Source organism: Bradysia coprophila (assembly GCF_014529535.1).
Source record: "Bradysia coprophila strain Holo2 chromosome X unlocalized genomic scaffold, BU_Bcop_v1 contig_98, whole genome shotgun sequence".
Taxonomy (NCBI): domain Eukaryota; kingdom Metazoa; phylum Arthropoda; class Insecta; order Diptera; family Sciaridae; genus Bradysia; species Bradysia coprophila.
The window spans coordinates 1,459,254-1,478,141 of NW_023503371.1; the positions used below are offsets into that span (position 1 = coordinate 1,459,254).

Genomic DNA, 18,888 nt, shown 5'->3' on the forward strand with positions numbered 1-18,888 from the left:
ATTAGACATGGTTGAGCACTTACATGTACTGTACGAGATCACGTGTCCATAACAAGGTTATTTGTTTGCAATGTTTGAAAAAACACACGAAAACGAGATCTTTCATCATTTTTTCGCTTGTTATGTAATCGATTTTACATTCTGATGGCATCGAAAGTAGTCCTAGAAACATGAAAAGTGCGGTTTTCGATGCATGGAGCATAAAGGCGCACTTAACAATATAATGACCAATCACGTGATCTTTCAACTGTTGTTCGGAAATTCTTCAAAGTTTTGCGATTCGTTCCTTAACAACGAACAAAAAAATATTGTCCAACCAAATGTGGCGTTTGTATGACGAAATATTTTCCCGAGGGGGACCGCACTGAATTTGCAACTCTTTTTTTCCGTGTGCAATTCTTTTGCAACTCTTTTTTTCCGCGTGCAACTCTTTTGCAACTCTTTTTGCATGCAACTCTTTTTATAAAATGCAACTGACGGACCGAAAATCGGTGTTATTATCAGAGATTACTTGAATTCAATGAAGATAGAAATGAATTGAATATAAAATGTTTTTTTGTATTTTAGTAAGTTACTCGATAAAAAAGAATTATGTTGGGAACCGAAGTCAATACTTTATATTTGTATTACTTCCCAAGCCTTATTCTGTAAAATCTTTTTGAGAAATAGGATATTTCGTTAGATAGTAAAAAGGAGGTAAATTTTCAGTAGTTTGGCTTGTTTCTAATTCTCGATTTGCTCCACCTTCACGTAATGGTAGCGACTCTTTAGATTTCTACTATTACCTATTTCCTACTATTATCATTTTTTGTTGTCTTCCGGCGAATTTTAGTAATTTATACAATAAAAAGCTAAAATTATCTGAGAAAAATGGAATGGAGGACATTTGTGAATATCAAAATTTTATCAAAATTTTAAATTACTTGTCAGTTGGTGTTCTCTACAAACACAGATTGTGTCTCTAACGTTCGTTCTCGAAATTCTTTTAATTATTTTTAAAGAATCTCTTATTTCTGCATTCTTACATCAATTGTATAGAATCTACCAAATTTATTTATAGAATGAAGATCTTTTTTCCGTGTTAATTCCAGATTTTGAATGTGCAACTCTTCTGCAACTCTTTATTTTTGGCACATGTAACTCTTTTTTTCGTCGTGCAACCCTTTTGCAACTCTTCTTTTCCGCGTGCAACTCTTTTGCAACTCTTTATTTTTGCGTGCAACTCGTTTTTTCAGATTGAAACTCGATGCAACTCTTTTCAGTACGGTAACCCTCGTATTTTCCTTTACTCAGAATCGAAGACCTCTTGACGTTTTAGACCTTTGTCTGTAGATTGGTTGGGTAAGAAAAAAATCATTGTTTCATGTATTTTTGTATGACAATAAAGAAATTTAAATTAACTTTGAGTTCATTTCTCGCATGAATGACATTAGTTAATTTTTTATACAAAAAAAAAAAATGGGAAAAAATAATAAACGAAATTGTTTACAAAACAAAAAAGAATTTGCGAAATTTCGAACATAACGTAAAGTACAAAAAAAATATTTTTGCTACGCCCACCCAAGTTGTTAATCGATCGAACGAAACAAAAGAAAAGTTACTTACAAGCTAGGATTACAATTAAACTTAAACATAAATTGTAATATTTCATTGAGACAAAAGATTGTTTTTTCTTTACATTGAAAATTCATAGTTTGAGAATTTTTTTTGAGTTTTTTTTTCTGGTTTTTGTTCTTTTTTTGAGGTTTTTTAAGATTTAAATTTACTTATGTAAAATATTGGAACTCTATCCACCTTATTTTAAAACAATTTGTTTTTCTTTTCAGTAATAAAAACTGTGTGCAATATTTAACAAATGTTTTTTTCTTTAAATCCGAACGCAGTAATTGGTTACGAATTTGTTAAATTAATTGATTTCCAATGAAAAATCTTTTTGTTTTCAATTACATTTGATAATCGATTCATTTTTTGTATCTTTTTTTCGATTCCGAAATTGTTGAAAATTCTTGACAATTCTTGTAATTACAAAATGAATTTTTATCGCCAAAAAAATAATCTCACACTAATAACATGTTGCTCATTTGATTGGTCGCAACAACAGAAAAAAAAAATAAATCGACAAAAAATCGACACAAAAATCATACATGATTATCCCCGTGTTCTTGTGTACATTTTATCAAAAAAAAGGAAATTTTAGTCAATAAAATTGTTATTTGAAAAATGTTTTTAGACTTTGAATTGTATCGAAAATAAAAGTGGCGAAAAAAATGATTATTTTTATTGCATAACACATGCTCACGAAATGTCCGGTAGCCAGAGAGCAACACAAAAAAAACCGCTAGAAAAACTTTCAAAAGCAATAAAATTCATTCTTTCGTTATTTAAAAGTAATGCTCTGCACTGTGGTTCTTTATCCGTTTACTTTTCGTTAGTTTTATCATTTTCTTTCACTCCCTCCAGCACGTATGTGTGTAAAAAGAAAACTGTCAACTTGTTGATTGGAAAAAATTTTCCAGTTTTCAAGTATAAAATTCATTCAATGTTTAAAAAAAAAGTGTTGTGACATTAACAATTGCGTTATCGAAATGATTGACACGTATGGGATATTATAATAGTGCCGTTAAAATCACACATTGCCAAAGCGAAATGAATTAATTTCCTGAATTTCTTTCAAAAATAAAAAATAAAAAAAAATTCTAGGGTTTTTGCTATCGTACAATCATCTGGCGAACGTTTCGATTTTCGTGGTGTCATTTTTTTCTTCTTCTTCTTCTCCTCTTGGGGTTTTTTATTCTTCATCATTTAAATTGTGTGTTTGTGTGTGTGTATATATGTCATAAATATATATGCAAATATATCTAGAAATATATTCGATTCATTCGATAAATTCAACCACGTATAACTAACTCAACATAAATTTTGTGTTTTTTTCTTCTTCTCTCTTAAACTGTGTTAACAACTTGGTATCTCGCTTACTATTGGGTGGGTGACAAAAGACTGCCGAACAGTGATGTTGACTGCTGTTGAAGACCATTCGATTGCTGATTGGCTTGTGGACCGATTCCAACCAAATATTGTGACTTGGAGTTTCGTGTCATTGGTTTATGATCGTAATATTCTTTTGCGTGCTGTCGCTTCCAGCACATTCGACAGAAATATCTAAAAGGAAAGCGAAATGATGTGACGATAAAAGAAAATTACTTATTTTAGGGAGGGGGGGAGAACTTTTATCACTCAATATTTTAAATGAAAATAAAAATTTAGCATAAACAATAGAATGGAATGAATGTTTTGACATCATAACATTAGAGCATCTGGATGGTATGCAGACACAAAAATGACATCGAAGTTTTATTGTCAAATATGGCTAACCGAATTTCATCAGTTAAAAAAGCGATAAACTTATGGTGAGGGCAACGAAACTAAAAGGACATTCGTATAACAAAGGAAAACTTAATCTTCCGTTCGGCACCACATTCGATAAAAATTAACCATCCTGTAAGAGTAGGTCTCAACAGTGACAAAGTGTGTAAGAGTCAATATACATCGATGGCAGAGCCCAATTCTCTCTAACGAAGGCCTATTTTTGGCAAAATATTTTCCCATGTTTCCTAGAATGAAGTCCGCAGGGCCTACTATTTGGGAATCGATTTTGGGAATATTTGGGAATTTCGGGAATATTTGGCAATTTTGGGAATATTTAAGAATATTTGGGAATTTTCGGAAATATTTGGGAATTTTTGGGAATATTTAGGAATTAATTCCCAAATAATTGATCCCTTTGAATATATTCTGCCAAAATGTTAGGCTTCTTTTTTTGTATTGTTATCAACCAGGCTTTATGAATCGTGACCGAAATTGGCGCTATTTTTTCCGGGACTTTCTTATATACTACTACTACATATAAGAAAGTTCCGAGAAAAAAAATGGGGCCGATTTCGGTCAGTCGAAATTCAAAAGAATCCCTCTGAGCTATTCACGAGTGACTTACGAATATCCAGCGGCATTACAGCAGGTATTTTCTATCGTCTACACTTCTCCAATCTTCTACTTCCCAAGTATTCCCGAAATTCTCAAAAATTCCCAAAAATTCACAAATATTTCCAAATCTTTAACCAAAAAATAAGCCATGAACGACATCTATTCGCGAAGTAGCAAAGCGTATTTATATCAGCAGACTTGAAGAAGAGAAGACGATAGAAAATAATTGCTGTTCTACGGACTCAATTCTACTCGATCATCTCTTTTCTAGAATCACGGCCGACTAAAACCAGATTAATTTATCAGAAATCAATTTAGGGACTTAGAGGACAAGGTTTTTGAAGTCAAAGCAAAAATTTGGAACCTCGGACGTAATGTGCTTGAAGTGATTAGGCAATGTCAATGCATATTCCTTTTGAGCGAAGTGTTATTTTCATTGCACTTCAATTTTTTGGGTTTGCTCCATCGGCTTAAAACAGGTCATTTTATGTATTAAAAATTTTATAAGGATAATATCCACTGATCGTTCAAATATTCAAAGGGTAGCTCCTGAGTGAAAAGACGTCTGCGTCTCTACATACGACTTCTTTAATTCAGTTCAGTATTTGGGAATATTTTTTGAATATTTGTGAATTTTGGGAATTAATTCCCAAATAATAGGCCCTGGAAGTGACTAATCGACACCGATATCCAATAGACATGCTATTCGACATCGTTGTCCTGTCCATGGCATCACACTTTATAGAGTTTTCCTTCGTTCTTCATATTTTTCTTAATTTTCCCAAAAAACATTTTTGGAAAAATGTTGGAAAATTTGGGAAAATGTTTTTCCAAAAAAAATATCCGTCTCTAATAGATGAGAGTTCTTTCCTACCGATAAAACAGGCGCAGTCGACAGCTTTGTACCTAATTTGTTAAACTAGTGAGAAACTCTTAAATCATGGAAACTCGTCTGCTTTCAAATAACATAAATGAGGGAAGGGCTACTAGGTTAGAAGATCCGTTTTTCCAACTAGAAAATAAAAATTAGTGTGCTACTTTAGAAGCATCAGCAGTTTTTGGAAGAATTTATGAAAGATCAGTAGTAGATGTACTCGGGTGGTATTCTCTATTAAGTACTGGCTTGAATTTGAATTTCCTAAATAAATATAAACTTCACATGTCACTTACCGGTAACATGAAAACTGTCGACAAAAATATGGTCCATGCTGCACACCACAACCGGAACACAACGAATCTTCTAAGTATGGATCAATTTGGAAGATCTTGCACTTGAACTTTGATGTCTGCACTTCGATAAAAGCCGTCGATATAGCTTTGATATACGACTCATGATTGTTGAATGTGACACGTCCAGACCCAAGTGGATACTTGAATTTGTCTGTATCGATGCCTGTATGATGGAAATTCAAAATTTGTGATACCCACGGTCGAGGAGACATTTTGTTTGACGAAAAACGAATCGGCATAATATGTACGTACCAGCATAGATAACACCCTTGAAAATGTCATCCATGATTTGAGCTAATCCCTTTGCTGTCAATTGGCCATGTAGAGCACCAACAAAAACGGTCTTGGATGGGTCCAATTTTTGAGAAGACGATTTCATGTAGTTGGAATCGGCAATCACCCATGGAATCACTTCGATCTGAAATTGTACGACAATGGTAATGGATTTGAACAGATCAAAAGGGGACCAAAAAAAAACTCGCTTCACCTTGTGAGTTTTTTGATATTTTCCTGGGATTTTAAAGAAATACTTCCGAACGTTGCATGAATTGCCATCCTGCACCGTGCAAATATTTAACAAAGCACGAACATGGCTCTCAGTTTCGAAAATTGAATACGCATATCCCTTTCGCTCCTTGGCAGGCCACTCGACGCTGTGTTTCAACAAAGAAAGTTCACTCAAAAAAGAATGTGATTTTTAAGCTTATAAAGAGGACTCACGTAATCGGACCAAATTGACTGAATGTGTCAGCCAGCATTTGTTCGTTTGCATCCAACGGTAGACCACCCAGAAACACTTTGTTGGAATAGTTTACTGCATCCGAATGGCTGCTCTTTTGCGGCAGAATTCCTTTCCATCTGTACGGTGGAGGAGTGTCGGTCATTGCTTTAAAAGAAAGCGAAATTGATTTACAGAACGGTAACGAATTTGACAACAACCGATTTTAAATTTACATGCAGAGATGCGATGATTTCTTGCCAATCGATCCAGATTATTATCGTTGGAAGACGATGGGGACAATTGCTGTGGTTGCTGCTGCTGTTGTTGATGGGATTGCTGTTGTGCTGATATCGTTCCACATTGATTGAATTGGTTTCCCTGAAGAAGTTGATTCAGTCCCAAAAATTGCTGCAGCTGATTTCGTCGGTTTATTTCTTGCAGTTGCATCAGCTTCAATGCATTCAAAGTTTGAATACTCTGGATTGTTTGCAAACTTTTCATTTCGTTTGAGATGTTGTTGAAAACATTGTGGCCTTGGCTCTGTTGCTGTTGGTTCAGGCTTAGATAGTTCTATCGAGATTCGAGAAATCACGTGCGTTAAGCGGTCATTCTTGCGGGATAAATCTAAGAAAAGCTAATTACCATTAATTCAACAAGATTGTTGTCCATGTTTGAAAAAACACTGTGATCACTATCAGGCGAAATGGAGCCACTCGACATGCCATTTCCGAAAGAAAATTGATTGTTATCTGTCGCGATCGGGCTGCTGGTGTCTCTGCAAAGTATTTGTTAGATGGTACCACACAAAACAGTTTTTTTTTCGAAAATAAAATAAACGTCGCAACATACCGAAATTGCATAGATCCTCTCGCTAACCGTTGAAAGGATGCCGTTGATATCGTGGGTGAAAATGGCGTGAAGCAGTCAGAATTAAAACTTCGTTGAAACTCTTTCATGGGAGTATTTTGGTTCGAACAGTCAAACTGCAACAGAAATGGTTGTTTGAATGATCGGAAATGACATATTATGGCCATGTAAATTAAAAATTAATGCTGAAATGAGTTTGTTAGCTGAAAAATTCAACAGTTTTATACTTTCAAAGTAGAAAAATTTTGGTCTGAATAATTTCCAAACTTTGTGACTTTGAAAACTCTTGTTTAATTTATGTTTTTATGACGACTAAAAATACTTTGGCCTTAAATACTATTATCGATTTATATATAGACGTAAAATCGTTGTTGTGATACTTGTTTGAATGTTCAAGAGTTCATTCTCCAAACATGAAGCAAACTTTACAGTAAACTTTTAATTAATTGCGACGAATTTTGAAGATTTAAGTAATTGGAAGAGTAATTAAATTTTGGAAAGAACGTTTAAGTACATTTTCCACCATAAATTCACTTGGTGAAGGGAAAATAATGAGTTTAATGTGAGATTGCAGACGGCTACTTTGGCAACGCCTCGTGTGTGAAAATAGTATATTATGCACCTCTGTCCAAAATGCTTATTTTGACGATTTGTAAGTTATGTACCAAACCGAAGGCATCTGCCGAACACAGATATTATCGAGATGAACAGTTCTGCACGAGAGAAATAAATGCGAGATTATCGTTCTAGGCAAATAAAGTTCATCTCGTTTTCTGTAATGATAGTTATTTATGCGACCAAATGTTTTTTTAAGGTACTAGATGTACAACTGTCACTCGAGGCCGCACTTTGAGTGTCAAAATACATAAAAGTAATAATTTTCATCAGAGGGATTCGTTGAAAACGTACGCACCGAAATCGAAACCCTAGTGCTATTGACTTCTAGGAACCAATAGCTGTCAGAGCACAGATGAAAATTCCACTGGAAAATGAGTCCGATTTCGGTAATAACGTTTTCAAAAGAAAGAGTTGAGAGAGAGTTGAGAAATAGTACATTACTATACCAGTGAAGTAATTTGATTCGGGCTGAAGCCCTCGGATACTTTTACTCATCTGGATACGAGATATCAAATTATTTCACTGGTATAGTATGGCGTTTTACTCTACGAGCGAGGGAAAGGGTCTTCACTAGTGAGGGAAAGGCGACATTACCTCACTAGTAAAGTAAAAACAATTTCATGGAAAAAAAATGTGATCGACGAAACGTAATAAACTGATGTCTTAAAATTTATGAAAACTGATCTATATAGTGAAATTAGCCAGACAATTTAAAAGGTTCGTTAAAATGTTAAGGTCTGACCGACTGGAAACGATTTATGAATACAAATTTAAATCACCATGTAGGTCCTCACTGCTAATTGAAATCGAATAGGGTAAGCGTGCTATGAACGAGCACTAAAAGAGAAATCGATGCACACAACCGTGTGCTTGAAAGATAAAACCAGGGTCCCATATATAAAGTAAAGGTGGCTCGTAACTGATCAGCTCACCCTTTATTACCCTATATTTTTACGAAATTTTGCGAATTAATAAAACAAATCTTCTGAGAAAGAAAAACCCAACCACTATTATTTGCTGTTTTTTAGATGGTCCTTTTTTCGGGCCAGTAAATATTTTTTTTCGCCTTTCGCTGTCTTAAAAATGTCTAGATTCTGGATCGTGCGGCACACTCGTCAACCACCAAAAGCAACCGAACCAACAAGCGAATTAAAATGATTCTATCTTTCTTCGCTACTTCCATTAATCAATGAATGTTGAACGTATAGACACGTAAATGCGAGACTGATGTTTTCATTAATTGGAGCTTTCATTGTCGTTCGTTGAAGAAAAAAAAACTTTCAATTTATATGAATACGAAACATCGGCTTTCTCGATACTCTGGCTATCTCATTGTGTTTATAACCATCCATTTGATAAATTGACCCAAGCTCTCGCAAAATGAATAAAATATAAAAGCAAAAGCAAAAGCAGCTTTCTTAACGACGGCAATATGCCAAAAATATTCTTATATAAAGAAGATAGAAGAACATAAGGATACTATCTGAATTATAATTTAGTTTTGTTAGTAATGATTTGTTCAATGTTCATTCTTTCCAAAAGAGTTTAAAACATATGCAGTGGGTGATTGATAAATGTATGCTGTAATTTATTGCATTGAGTGGGCCACATGCTTTGTGTGCCCATAAATTTTTATCTTTTTCAGTTACAAAAAAAAAATAATGGAAAAAAATCGTTTGAATGAACAAAAATGCATTGCTTCGGTCCTACCTGAAATCCATCGTAGTTTCGGGACGACGAATTGGAGTCAGCCGGCGACGATGAATTCAAGGAATTCGGAGTGATTGGTGAATACGGAAAACCAGGCGGAGTCGATTCCAATTGTGCACTGAATATTGTCGGATTTGAAATACCAAAAATGTCGGATGTAGACAATGCATCGCCTGAAAAAGAAAACAAAGATTTACTTCGAATTGAATGGATTGTGCGTTTACTTGTATCTCATTAAGGAGGTAAAAAAGTGTGGTTTTCATCAAATTTGCTCAACTCCCGAAAATTAAACAAATTTTCCTTAGAAATTAGCATAGCTATACGTGCTATGACGACTTCAGTAAAAATTACGCAGTTCTGTATGTTGGTTGAATAATATTTTTTTTGTTGAATTTTGAGTCCGAGAGAAACCATGTAACATCAAAAATTAAAGTTTTACTACGTTAGTATAGGAATGAGATTTAATGAGTTTTTACAATGAAGATGTGAGGCTGGTTAAAATCTATCCCACGTGAAAACCGGATGTCGCACAGGGTAAAACGCAATTTTCTGTAAATTTATTGTGATGATGTCAGCATACCAATAAATTCCGGCATTTACTCACAGAGTTTGTGTAGGTCCTAAAACCGAATAGAGCGATTTTTTTGAAAATGGACCAGGTTCCGTCGGAGATAACCCTTGGCCCCAATAGTCTTAAACCGCAGTCGTTTAACTTTAATAATCTTTTATTGGCTGGTCAACTTCCACCGAAAGTCGAAAAAGGGTGCTTTTTGTCCGTGATTTACTGCCGCTACCACCTATGGACATACTTGTGTTAGGGTTCATTGGATAGATATTGTCCAGTAGATACAGGGTAAGCACAGATATCTTACACGTTCTGAACCATTTTCAAAAATAACCTTATTTTCGAACAGTGTTACATAACATATAAGGTATCTGTGCTTGCGCCTTGTCTACTGGACAATACCAATCCAATGAACCCTCACATATGCACGCATATGTCCATAGCCTGTGGCGGCAGTAAATCACGGACAAAACACCCTTTTTGGACTTTGGTGGAAGTTCACCAGCCAATAAAAGATTATTAAAATTAAACGATTGCGGCTGGTCTTATTGGTTTCTCTGCTTTCACTTATTTTCCATTTGAAATAGCATGAAATCTGAGAAACGGAGAACAGCAGTAACAGCTTTCAGATACTATGGCGGGATTTTTTTACGTAGGCAAAACAGTAGTAAAAAATATTTAATTGAGCCTTACAACATAGAATTTTCTGAGGACAAATCGAATCTTAACACATGGTCAAAATAAAGGAAAGTTGGATTCTTACCAACACATCTTTTTTATTGGAAGATACTGGATGATCCTAATTAGGAATTCTCACAGCACAGGCAATAAAGAGGTCAAGTGATTTAGAAGAGAAAATATTTTGAATTATTTTTCCACAACTCTGCAGCAGAAATAACATCTTTGTTGCTTGTCAGCCTGCGGCCCGTGTGGCCCGTCCATCTAGTGCTTTCATCACTGTATAAATATATAAACTATTTCACAACTCAGTGTCGAAACCGTGTCTGTAACACGACAATAAATATTTTTTAGTACATTACCAGTGAAGGAATTTGATATTTCGTATCCAGATGAGTAAACAAAGCAGTACTTTTACTAATTATTTCCCCTGTACAGTTTTACTTTACGTGCTAGGGAAAGACTATGGAAAAGGCACATTCTTTCCTTAGTTAAATAAATGTATATCAGTCAGGTGCATCAATTTATAATTGAAGTTCTTCGATTAATTAATTTCTTCTTGACTCCTATCTCCACATCACAGCATAGTGTTGACAGTAACTTATTTTTCAATGCTTTTGTTTCCTCTGGGGTCGAAAGTGGCTTATTGCACACAAAGGGAAAACAAGAAAAAGTTGGTTTAAGTTTCAAAAGCAGGTAAATCTAATTACAAAACTCGGGATAACAAATGAAAAGTCAGGTTATCTTGTTTTTGCTGAACTCGGCTTCGCCTCAAATCAAAAAACTTCACAAGAAAACTCGACCGAAAATTGGTTAAAAGATTGATTAAGATTTTTCGCGAGTTTTCACTTTGCATTTCAAATTTTTTGGAGATCGGTTTTGGACAACTGAATTTTGGTCTTTGTCAATGAATATCCTGTCTAAATTGGCTAAATTCAATTGTCCAAAGCCGATACGCAAATAACTATTGCGAATTCGTAAAAAAAAGTTGCAGAACATATTGAATTTTCTGTTTGATAGATTGTTTTTTGTTTGATTGTATGCATTGCTGCGTATATCATATTGTATCCAATATCATTGAAAAATACATTCCCAGCTGAATGCAAAATAATAATAGACACAGAAATTCGCAAAAAAAAACAAACAGCAACTAAATGTAGACAAAAGTTTCGATTTGAATGAACCAACACTCTAAGTTTCTCTGTTTAGTATTTTCAATAGAAAATCTCTACCAGAAAATATGTGTAAGGAACTCTGCTAACACAAGAGTTACGGGAGTAGCATACACTGAAGCTGATGATATTATGCCAATCACATCCTTATTATTCGCTCAAAATGGCACATCAAAGTGATGTATGCCATATAATAACCGAAAAACGGTTTTCATTAAAATTGTTTTATTGAATAAAATATATTTTGTTGTTGATGATGGGCACATAAAAGGGATGAAATATAGTTTTAACAAAATAAATAAAATAAAATACACAGAAAGAACCATCGAAATGGGACTCGAAGCAATCAAATCGGTAAATTAAGTTTTGATATTAAGTTCTGTACCAGCACACAGACGAAATGATTGTATCTGTGTTCGTTACAAGATTTTTCATCATTTCAAGAAAAAAATCAACTTGAGATAAATCGTATTACATGCCGTTTTAAGTGTAGCCTATTATATATCTCTGGATTGTGAAGCACCCCATAACCCCCTCGCCCCGTTACAGTTTCAGTTATTTTTATGAGGAACGGAAGGAAAAATCTGTCATAGATATTGAACATTACCGAGAAATTAAAGTTGTTGCTGAATTGACGAACATTGAAACGAAAGTTGTAAAGTATGTGTATAAGTGATATAAGTGACTACAATAACTTCGATAAGTAGAAATCAACAACTTTGCTGAAAACCGCATTCAGTTGGCTGAAAAATTATATTTGTACGGTGTACTGAGTATGTCGTGCATGTACATACCATAACCATATACAGAAATCTCAATAAACTGATTGTTAACAGTTGTCATGACAATTTTACTCCAAACTTTAAGCGAAAACTGTTTGAGACCACTATCCGGTGATAGGTGTTCTTTTATGAAACGTGGCTCAGAGACCGGAGTTGTATTTTCGTACAAAGGGCGACGTTAAAAACAAAAGGGCAAACCGTCAGATTCTAAAAGGCTAATACTTTGTAATTATTTATTCAGATGATATGGAAGCTGAAAATTGACATTGTGACTCACAATATTTCTTTTAAAATTTTAACGACGTTCTAGTACTCCGCACATTGCAGTTTGTATACCATATCGATACACATGTAAGACAAAGCTTATTACAAAAAATATGTTCTCTTCCATTTTCGATTCAATCGATATTTTCAATAACTTTAAGTATGATTGTTTCAAGTTTTTACAGAACTTTATAGACCAATTAGGAGTTCACACGATTTTCGATCCAGATTTTCATATTTTATGTCATTCTCCATGCATATATTAAACTGACGACACCAGTTTCTAAAAAGATTACCGAGTCATAGATAAGAGTTATCAGTAGTTATGCAACTGGGAAGGCTTAAGCATTTTTGAAACTGCTTGGTAGGTGAATACGATGAAACGGTAAAATCTTTTCCAAATCATTCACTAAGGTCTTATAGCACAATCTAGTACTTTACAGTCTTAACCATAATGCAATGATGCATTTTAATTTATTACACATGTTGTTAAAATTAACATTAAATGCGGCATTTAAGGTTCTGGAGGTGTAAATTTCTGCCTGGTCTTAAATATTTTGATCATATTTCGTATATTCAGGTAATCTTAGCTTCAGGTTTCAGGTGAACTTGAAGCTAAGATTACCTGAATCCGAATAGAACTAAAAACGAATTAAAACTTTTTGTCTGACGGAATCTATGAATCATTACCTAGCGCGTGTATATCATAGTTATTACATGTAGACTCGAATCGCTTTGTTTTTTAGTATGTCATTGAATTGGTTAAATCACTGAAACTTATGGAGTAACTTGTCGTGTATGACGTATGACCCTCTGTCTTTAAAAGATAGAATTACGAAATCTGACGTCATAACTGCTCGTCTTATGACTTATAACCACCAGACTTATAACTTGTAAGTTCAGATTTGTAAGTCGACGTAAGTTATATGTTACATTTGCGCAAACTGTCTATTATATTAATGCTACAAATGGTTCACTGAAAAGATCTCCGACAACGATATTGTTACTCATATTTCAGCAGCATTTTGCAATAACCATGTTTAAAGACATTTTTTAAATGGTAGAAACTTGATTATTACAAAATGGTGTCCATTTGAAAGTAAATGAGGCATTGAGGGTCTTTTTTTACGATTCAAAATTTCGCTTCGAACTGACTATACAGACAGACATTCGAACATTACGAAAAACTTACAATTTTGGAGAACATTTTGAAGAAGCCTTCACTTACGTTAAATAAGAGCTTTCAATGGATTTTATCATTGTAGATTAACTCGTGGCGACTTTTGCGACTACTTTTATTTCAGGAGACATTTTATGGAAATTATTAAACTCTTCTGCGATCTTCAATTCACGCCGCAGGAGCGCTGATTTGACTAGGGACCTAAATAGCCCCACATTTTTTGCGAATAAAATTTTTCAATTTATGTCAGTGTTCATTTGAGTTCATTTTCATACAGTGTATTAGGTCCCTTATTTGACGTTTCGAAAATGAACCGCTCCTGCCTGGCTTATTTTACTCTGCCGTGGTTTCTAACACATGACTAAAAGAACATTTTGCTCATTTCAATGTAATGCCAATTAGGTGTACAGAACCAACATTTAGGTACTTGTCAGGAAAATAGCTATTGTGTAAATGAATATACGTGCCTCCACTCTGTAATCCTCTTGGGTTTTGAAAAGCAAACGAAAACACGAAAACCACATCAAATAAATTCAATTTCACTGGAAAGGAATGTTAATCATCGGGGTTCAATATTTCGATAATTGTTACGATTCCTCGATTTTGCATCTAATTCTTGGAAAACATACAAATTATTTGCAACGACATGAGAATAATAATAATAATAATAACATCCTAATACACAGAATATAATTCGTAAGTATAGTACTAAAAGAATATCGTGATTTTTATATTCGCTATTTTATGACACACACATACATAGAGATAAACCGGGGAGGATTGGAAGGAGATAGCGAATATAGGAGCATATGCTTTTCGAACAAGATGCACAAAAGATAGAAGATACTTTTCGGGAAAAACCCTTTATATAGCCACATTTTTTGGCAAACAAACTCCACTTCAAATTAATGTTTTGTCGGTCTTTTATTTTTCGGTACAGTTCGTATGAAGAAACAATTTTGAGCTTTTAAACTTTTCAAGAATAGTTATATGTCGCAAAAGAAACCCGAAAAAAAATTGTATTTATTATCATTATTATACGTTTGGAAAGTTTGAATAAAAGTTCCAAGACACAAGACCAAGAGAAGAAGAAGAAACAAAAAAAAAAACAACTGCAGCCAGTTGTTGAATATTGTGTGGCTTTTACTCTGTTTTCTTTTCGCTTTTTTTTCTGATCATCATCATCTCGAATTATTCTCTTATTACTTTTTTGTCTTTGTTTAATTCGAGATGTAATTGAGCATCATAACAGCCAATATGAAATGTTATGGTAATATAAATTGGTAGACAAACGATTATTCTCTTTTTTCCCTATTTTCTTCTTCTTTCTTCTTTCTTTTAACCATCTACAGTTATATATCCGAGATTCAATGTGCAAAATACCGATTTAAAGCGACCAATTAAATACTGCATTTTTACACACCAACAACAACAGAAAAACCAACGTTAACTAGAACTGAATAAATTTTTATCGAAAACCGTAAGACACACTCACCCGCAAAGCAAATCGCTTAGTATTTTATCGCATGCAATATTTTATATGAATGGACTTCTTCAGATAGCCACAATAAAAATAAAAACGTGCTACAAAATTGGTTAGGCGATTATAACATTCATTGCACTATTGCACATCGTCTTATATACGTATTGCTCTCATACAGATAATTACAGATATATTCCACCAGTTTTAAAGTTAATAAAATCAAGATAAATTACATTTTTCCGTCTAGCCGTGTGATTTTTGATGATCATTTTACAATAAATTACTTCAATCAAATTAAATATATATCCGAGCGATGTACCATCATCATTAATATGGAACATCCGTATATTGCAATGGATAGTTTATTTATGGTTGCATTTAACGCGACCACTCAGTAGGTTAATATTAAGAAAATCTTCTAATTCGTATCATTTTCAATTTACAATTGGAAGAAAACCGTATAAAATGCTATGCAACGTACCTTCGGTTGGTGAAGGAAGTCTATTGTTGAAATCTTGTTGCTCCAACCATGATTTTATCGAATGAGTATGCAAAATATTCGGGCCGGTCAAATTGGGCGCACTCTGAAAAAGGTAATAAAAACAGTTAGTTATATTCAGGTATGAGTATTCTGGAATCATCATCGACAAATATTATTTTTGCGTCAGAGAAAGTTCCTCACATTTTTAACGAAATTTGTTTATTTTTTCGGTATATATTAGGTCGTGGAAACACAATAATCGTTTCATTCCAGTGACTGAAACTCAAAGTCTTAAGGATATAAATCACTCGAAAATGTTTGTCATAAAATGTACACTATGATCGACAATACAATCATGAATTTATGACCAAAAACAACGCACTTCAAGCGAAAGTACTTCGAGTGACAGCTGCCAAATTGAGTACTATTTTGCATCAATATTTTTCCAGATTCTTTTACAACGCCAAAATTTATTTGATACACTTACCCGTTTCGGTCCTCTACTTAGAGTACCATTCATGATTTAAGTGCTTTGCCAAAAATATTAAATGTATGAAAATGTTTGTCACGTTTTCTCCGTTCCTTGGTAAAACACGATAAAGGTAAGTCTCAACCACAGGGGTGTAACTTAGAACAATTTTTATTGTCGCTGCTTAGAACATTTTTGATTTTTGTACCAGCCCTGTTGAATGTCGTTCAAAAACATCGAATCGTTTTTTAATTTTCTGAATGTTATAGTTTTCGGCAACAACGATTTTCTGTTATAGTAACTTTTAATTGTCTTCGGCAATTGCCTAAAATCGATGGTATTTTACGACAATTTTTATGGTAAAGTGGTACACCCGTGGTCTCAACGTATGTCCAAAAGCTTGTTTTTATTCGACGAAGAATGAAATTCCTGAAGTTTGAGTTCGGATTTGGGCTGGAACGGACTGGTCATCTCAGAGATAATCTCAAGAGAATATTTGTATTGTCCCATTAACTGGAGTAATTCGCAACGGAATTCCAAACTGGTTAACCGGTTTTTCAATATGTTTCTTCTTCATACAAATTGCCCTTAATTTTTTTAACTGGTACGTCTAATTCTGCTGTGATGGCTCGACTCATAGTACCGTTCTCATTTCCGGGACCTCTGCTATAACTTCGATCCCAGAAATAAAACGGTACTTGCACGGACAAATTTGACATAAAAATCGAAGAATCCTGCCTGGTAGAGACTCGCCCTCAGACATCTCTTGGCGTAATTATACTGAAATAAATCATCAAGTCATAAAACTCCTAAGTTTAGCGATTTTGAGATCGGAAATCAATCCGGTTAACAGTGGAACGAGAAAAAAAATCGAAGAAAAAAATCCATAAAATTCTCAAAAAGTTGAACTATTACTTATCGTGGATTTCGATTGTTCCACACGTATTAATTCCACCACATAGAAGTAGCGCTTGACTAATGTGGAACAATTAAAACTGTAAAATGCTAACTTCAAGGGAATATTTTCGTTCGACAAAGTTGTCAATCGAATCAACGTAGCTGAATGTTTCAAATGAAAACGCAAATATTTTCGATGTTTATTTAGCTAGAATATCATGAATACGCATTTTGAAAACAGAAGGCCCGGGTTCTATCCCCGGGCGTGGGAGTGTATCTTTTTCTTTTCAAATCTAGTTTTCAAAATGCGTATTCATGATATTCTAGCTAAATAAACATCTAAAATGCTAACCATGTAATAGTAGATTACATTGGATGCTGCGGAGGTAGTTCATTACACGAGTGATCAATTTTGTGATACGAGCCCAACTCACAAGTGTGGTTTTAAGCAACAAGCTTTGGAAACGGTTATTTTGACAAGTGTAGAGTTTGCATATCCAAGTCGAAGGCGAGAGGTATGCAACTACACGCTATAACTACCTAAAGAATATTTCATGTGATACATTTTTGCTGATAAGTAATGAAAATCTTCTGGTATGTAATGAATTTTACTTTACTAGTGAGGTAATGTGGCTATTCCCTCACTAGTGAAAACCTTTTCCCTCGCTCGTAAAGTAAAAAGTTCCCACACGATTGCTTTCCGCGGGTTGGAAATGTACATGCAACTACAATATTCCGGGTGGATGGGCAATAAAAAGTTTAATTGAGTTTAAGAATTAAATTCCCAAACATAGGTCCTGTAAGACAAATCATAGTTCCCTTTATTTATTCAGAAAATTAGTTTTAAGAGGCACCGGCACTTTGCTGAAAAGCATACATTAGGGCGATTTTTAAATACTGGATTTTAGTTTACTTTTGATGATATCTTTCCACCAGAATCCTTTTTCAGAAATGTACGGCCGCAATTCCAACCACGAATGTGTTAGTTTTCAACAGAAAATAGATTTGGTTGTAGCATTTTGACCAGCTCTAAGAACAATGAGCAGTTTATGAAAATTTCGTTAAACTGCTCATTTTTCTCAGAGCTACAACCACTACAACCGAAACTAATTTTGATTTAAAGCCATTGATATAATATAGGGTAGATAAGTAATGTCAAAGCAACTTTATGCGGAAAGATCACATGGATGTATGTGTAACGTAACTTACGTTTTGAGAAAGCGCACGAAACAATGTCATACAAATATTTGAAAATAATTGAAACTCTGCATTTCTCAATTTCCTTTTTCTCTTCGTTTTGTGTTGTTATTCGTATTTTTTGCACTTGGATGTGTGCTATATTTTCGAAATTTCGTTCTTCGTGTCTCATTTTATCTACATTATATTATATCGATGTTTAAAGCTAACACATTAGTGGTCGGAATTTCGGTCGTACATTTTTCAAAAAGGATTCTGATGAAAAGATATCATCAAAAATGAAATACGAGGCACACAAATGTAGGCTACAATTTTAGCTAAGTACCGGTGCCTCTTAAGTAAAATTAAAGAATGAGAGGGGGGCATTCTTTCAGAATTGGCAATGTAATATGTAATGAATCTATTGACAAATTCAGTAATTCAAGTGTCCTGATCCACCCAACAGATATGGCCTTTTTATTATCCGACACTATTTAAAAAAATTAAAAATGATTGAAAATATTCATCAAGCGTTCGGTTGTGTCTGAGCACAGCTCTGCTTCTAGCATGAACATAAGAAATATGAAGAGGCTTATCAATCAAAATAGGCTCTG

The 18,888-nt window shown here is 34.1% G+C and overlaps 1 protein-coding gene across 1 annotated transcript; it reads right to left on the reverse strand.

Moving 5' to 3' along the window:
- Positions 1-1,544: 1,544 nt before the first annotated feature.
- LOC119070533 (cytoplasmic polyadenylation element-binding protein 1) lies at positions 1,545-15,892 on the reverse strand. Its single transcript, XM_037174907.1, has 10 exons — positions 15,733-15,892; positions 9,128-9,300; positions 6,782-6,915; positions 6,575-6,707; positions 6,166-6,502; positions 5,932-6,097; positions 5,699-5,864; positions 5,464-5,629; positions 5,152-5,374; positions 1,545-3,159 (listed from the first exon to the last, which is right to left on the reverse strand). Exons 1-10 carry the CDS (start codon positions 15,890-15,892, stop codon positions 2,976-2,978), a joined length of 1,842 nt encoding a protein of 613 aa, XP_037030802.1. The 3' UTR covers positions 1,545-2,975.
- Positions 15,893-18,888: the final 2,996 nt, after the last annotated feature.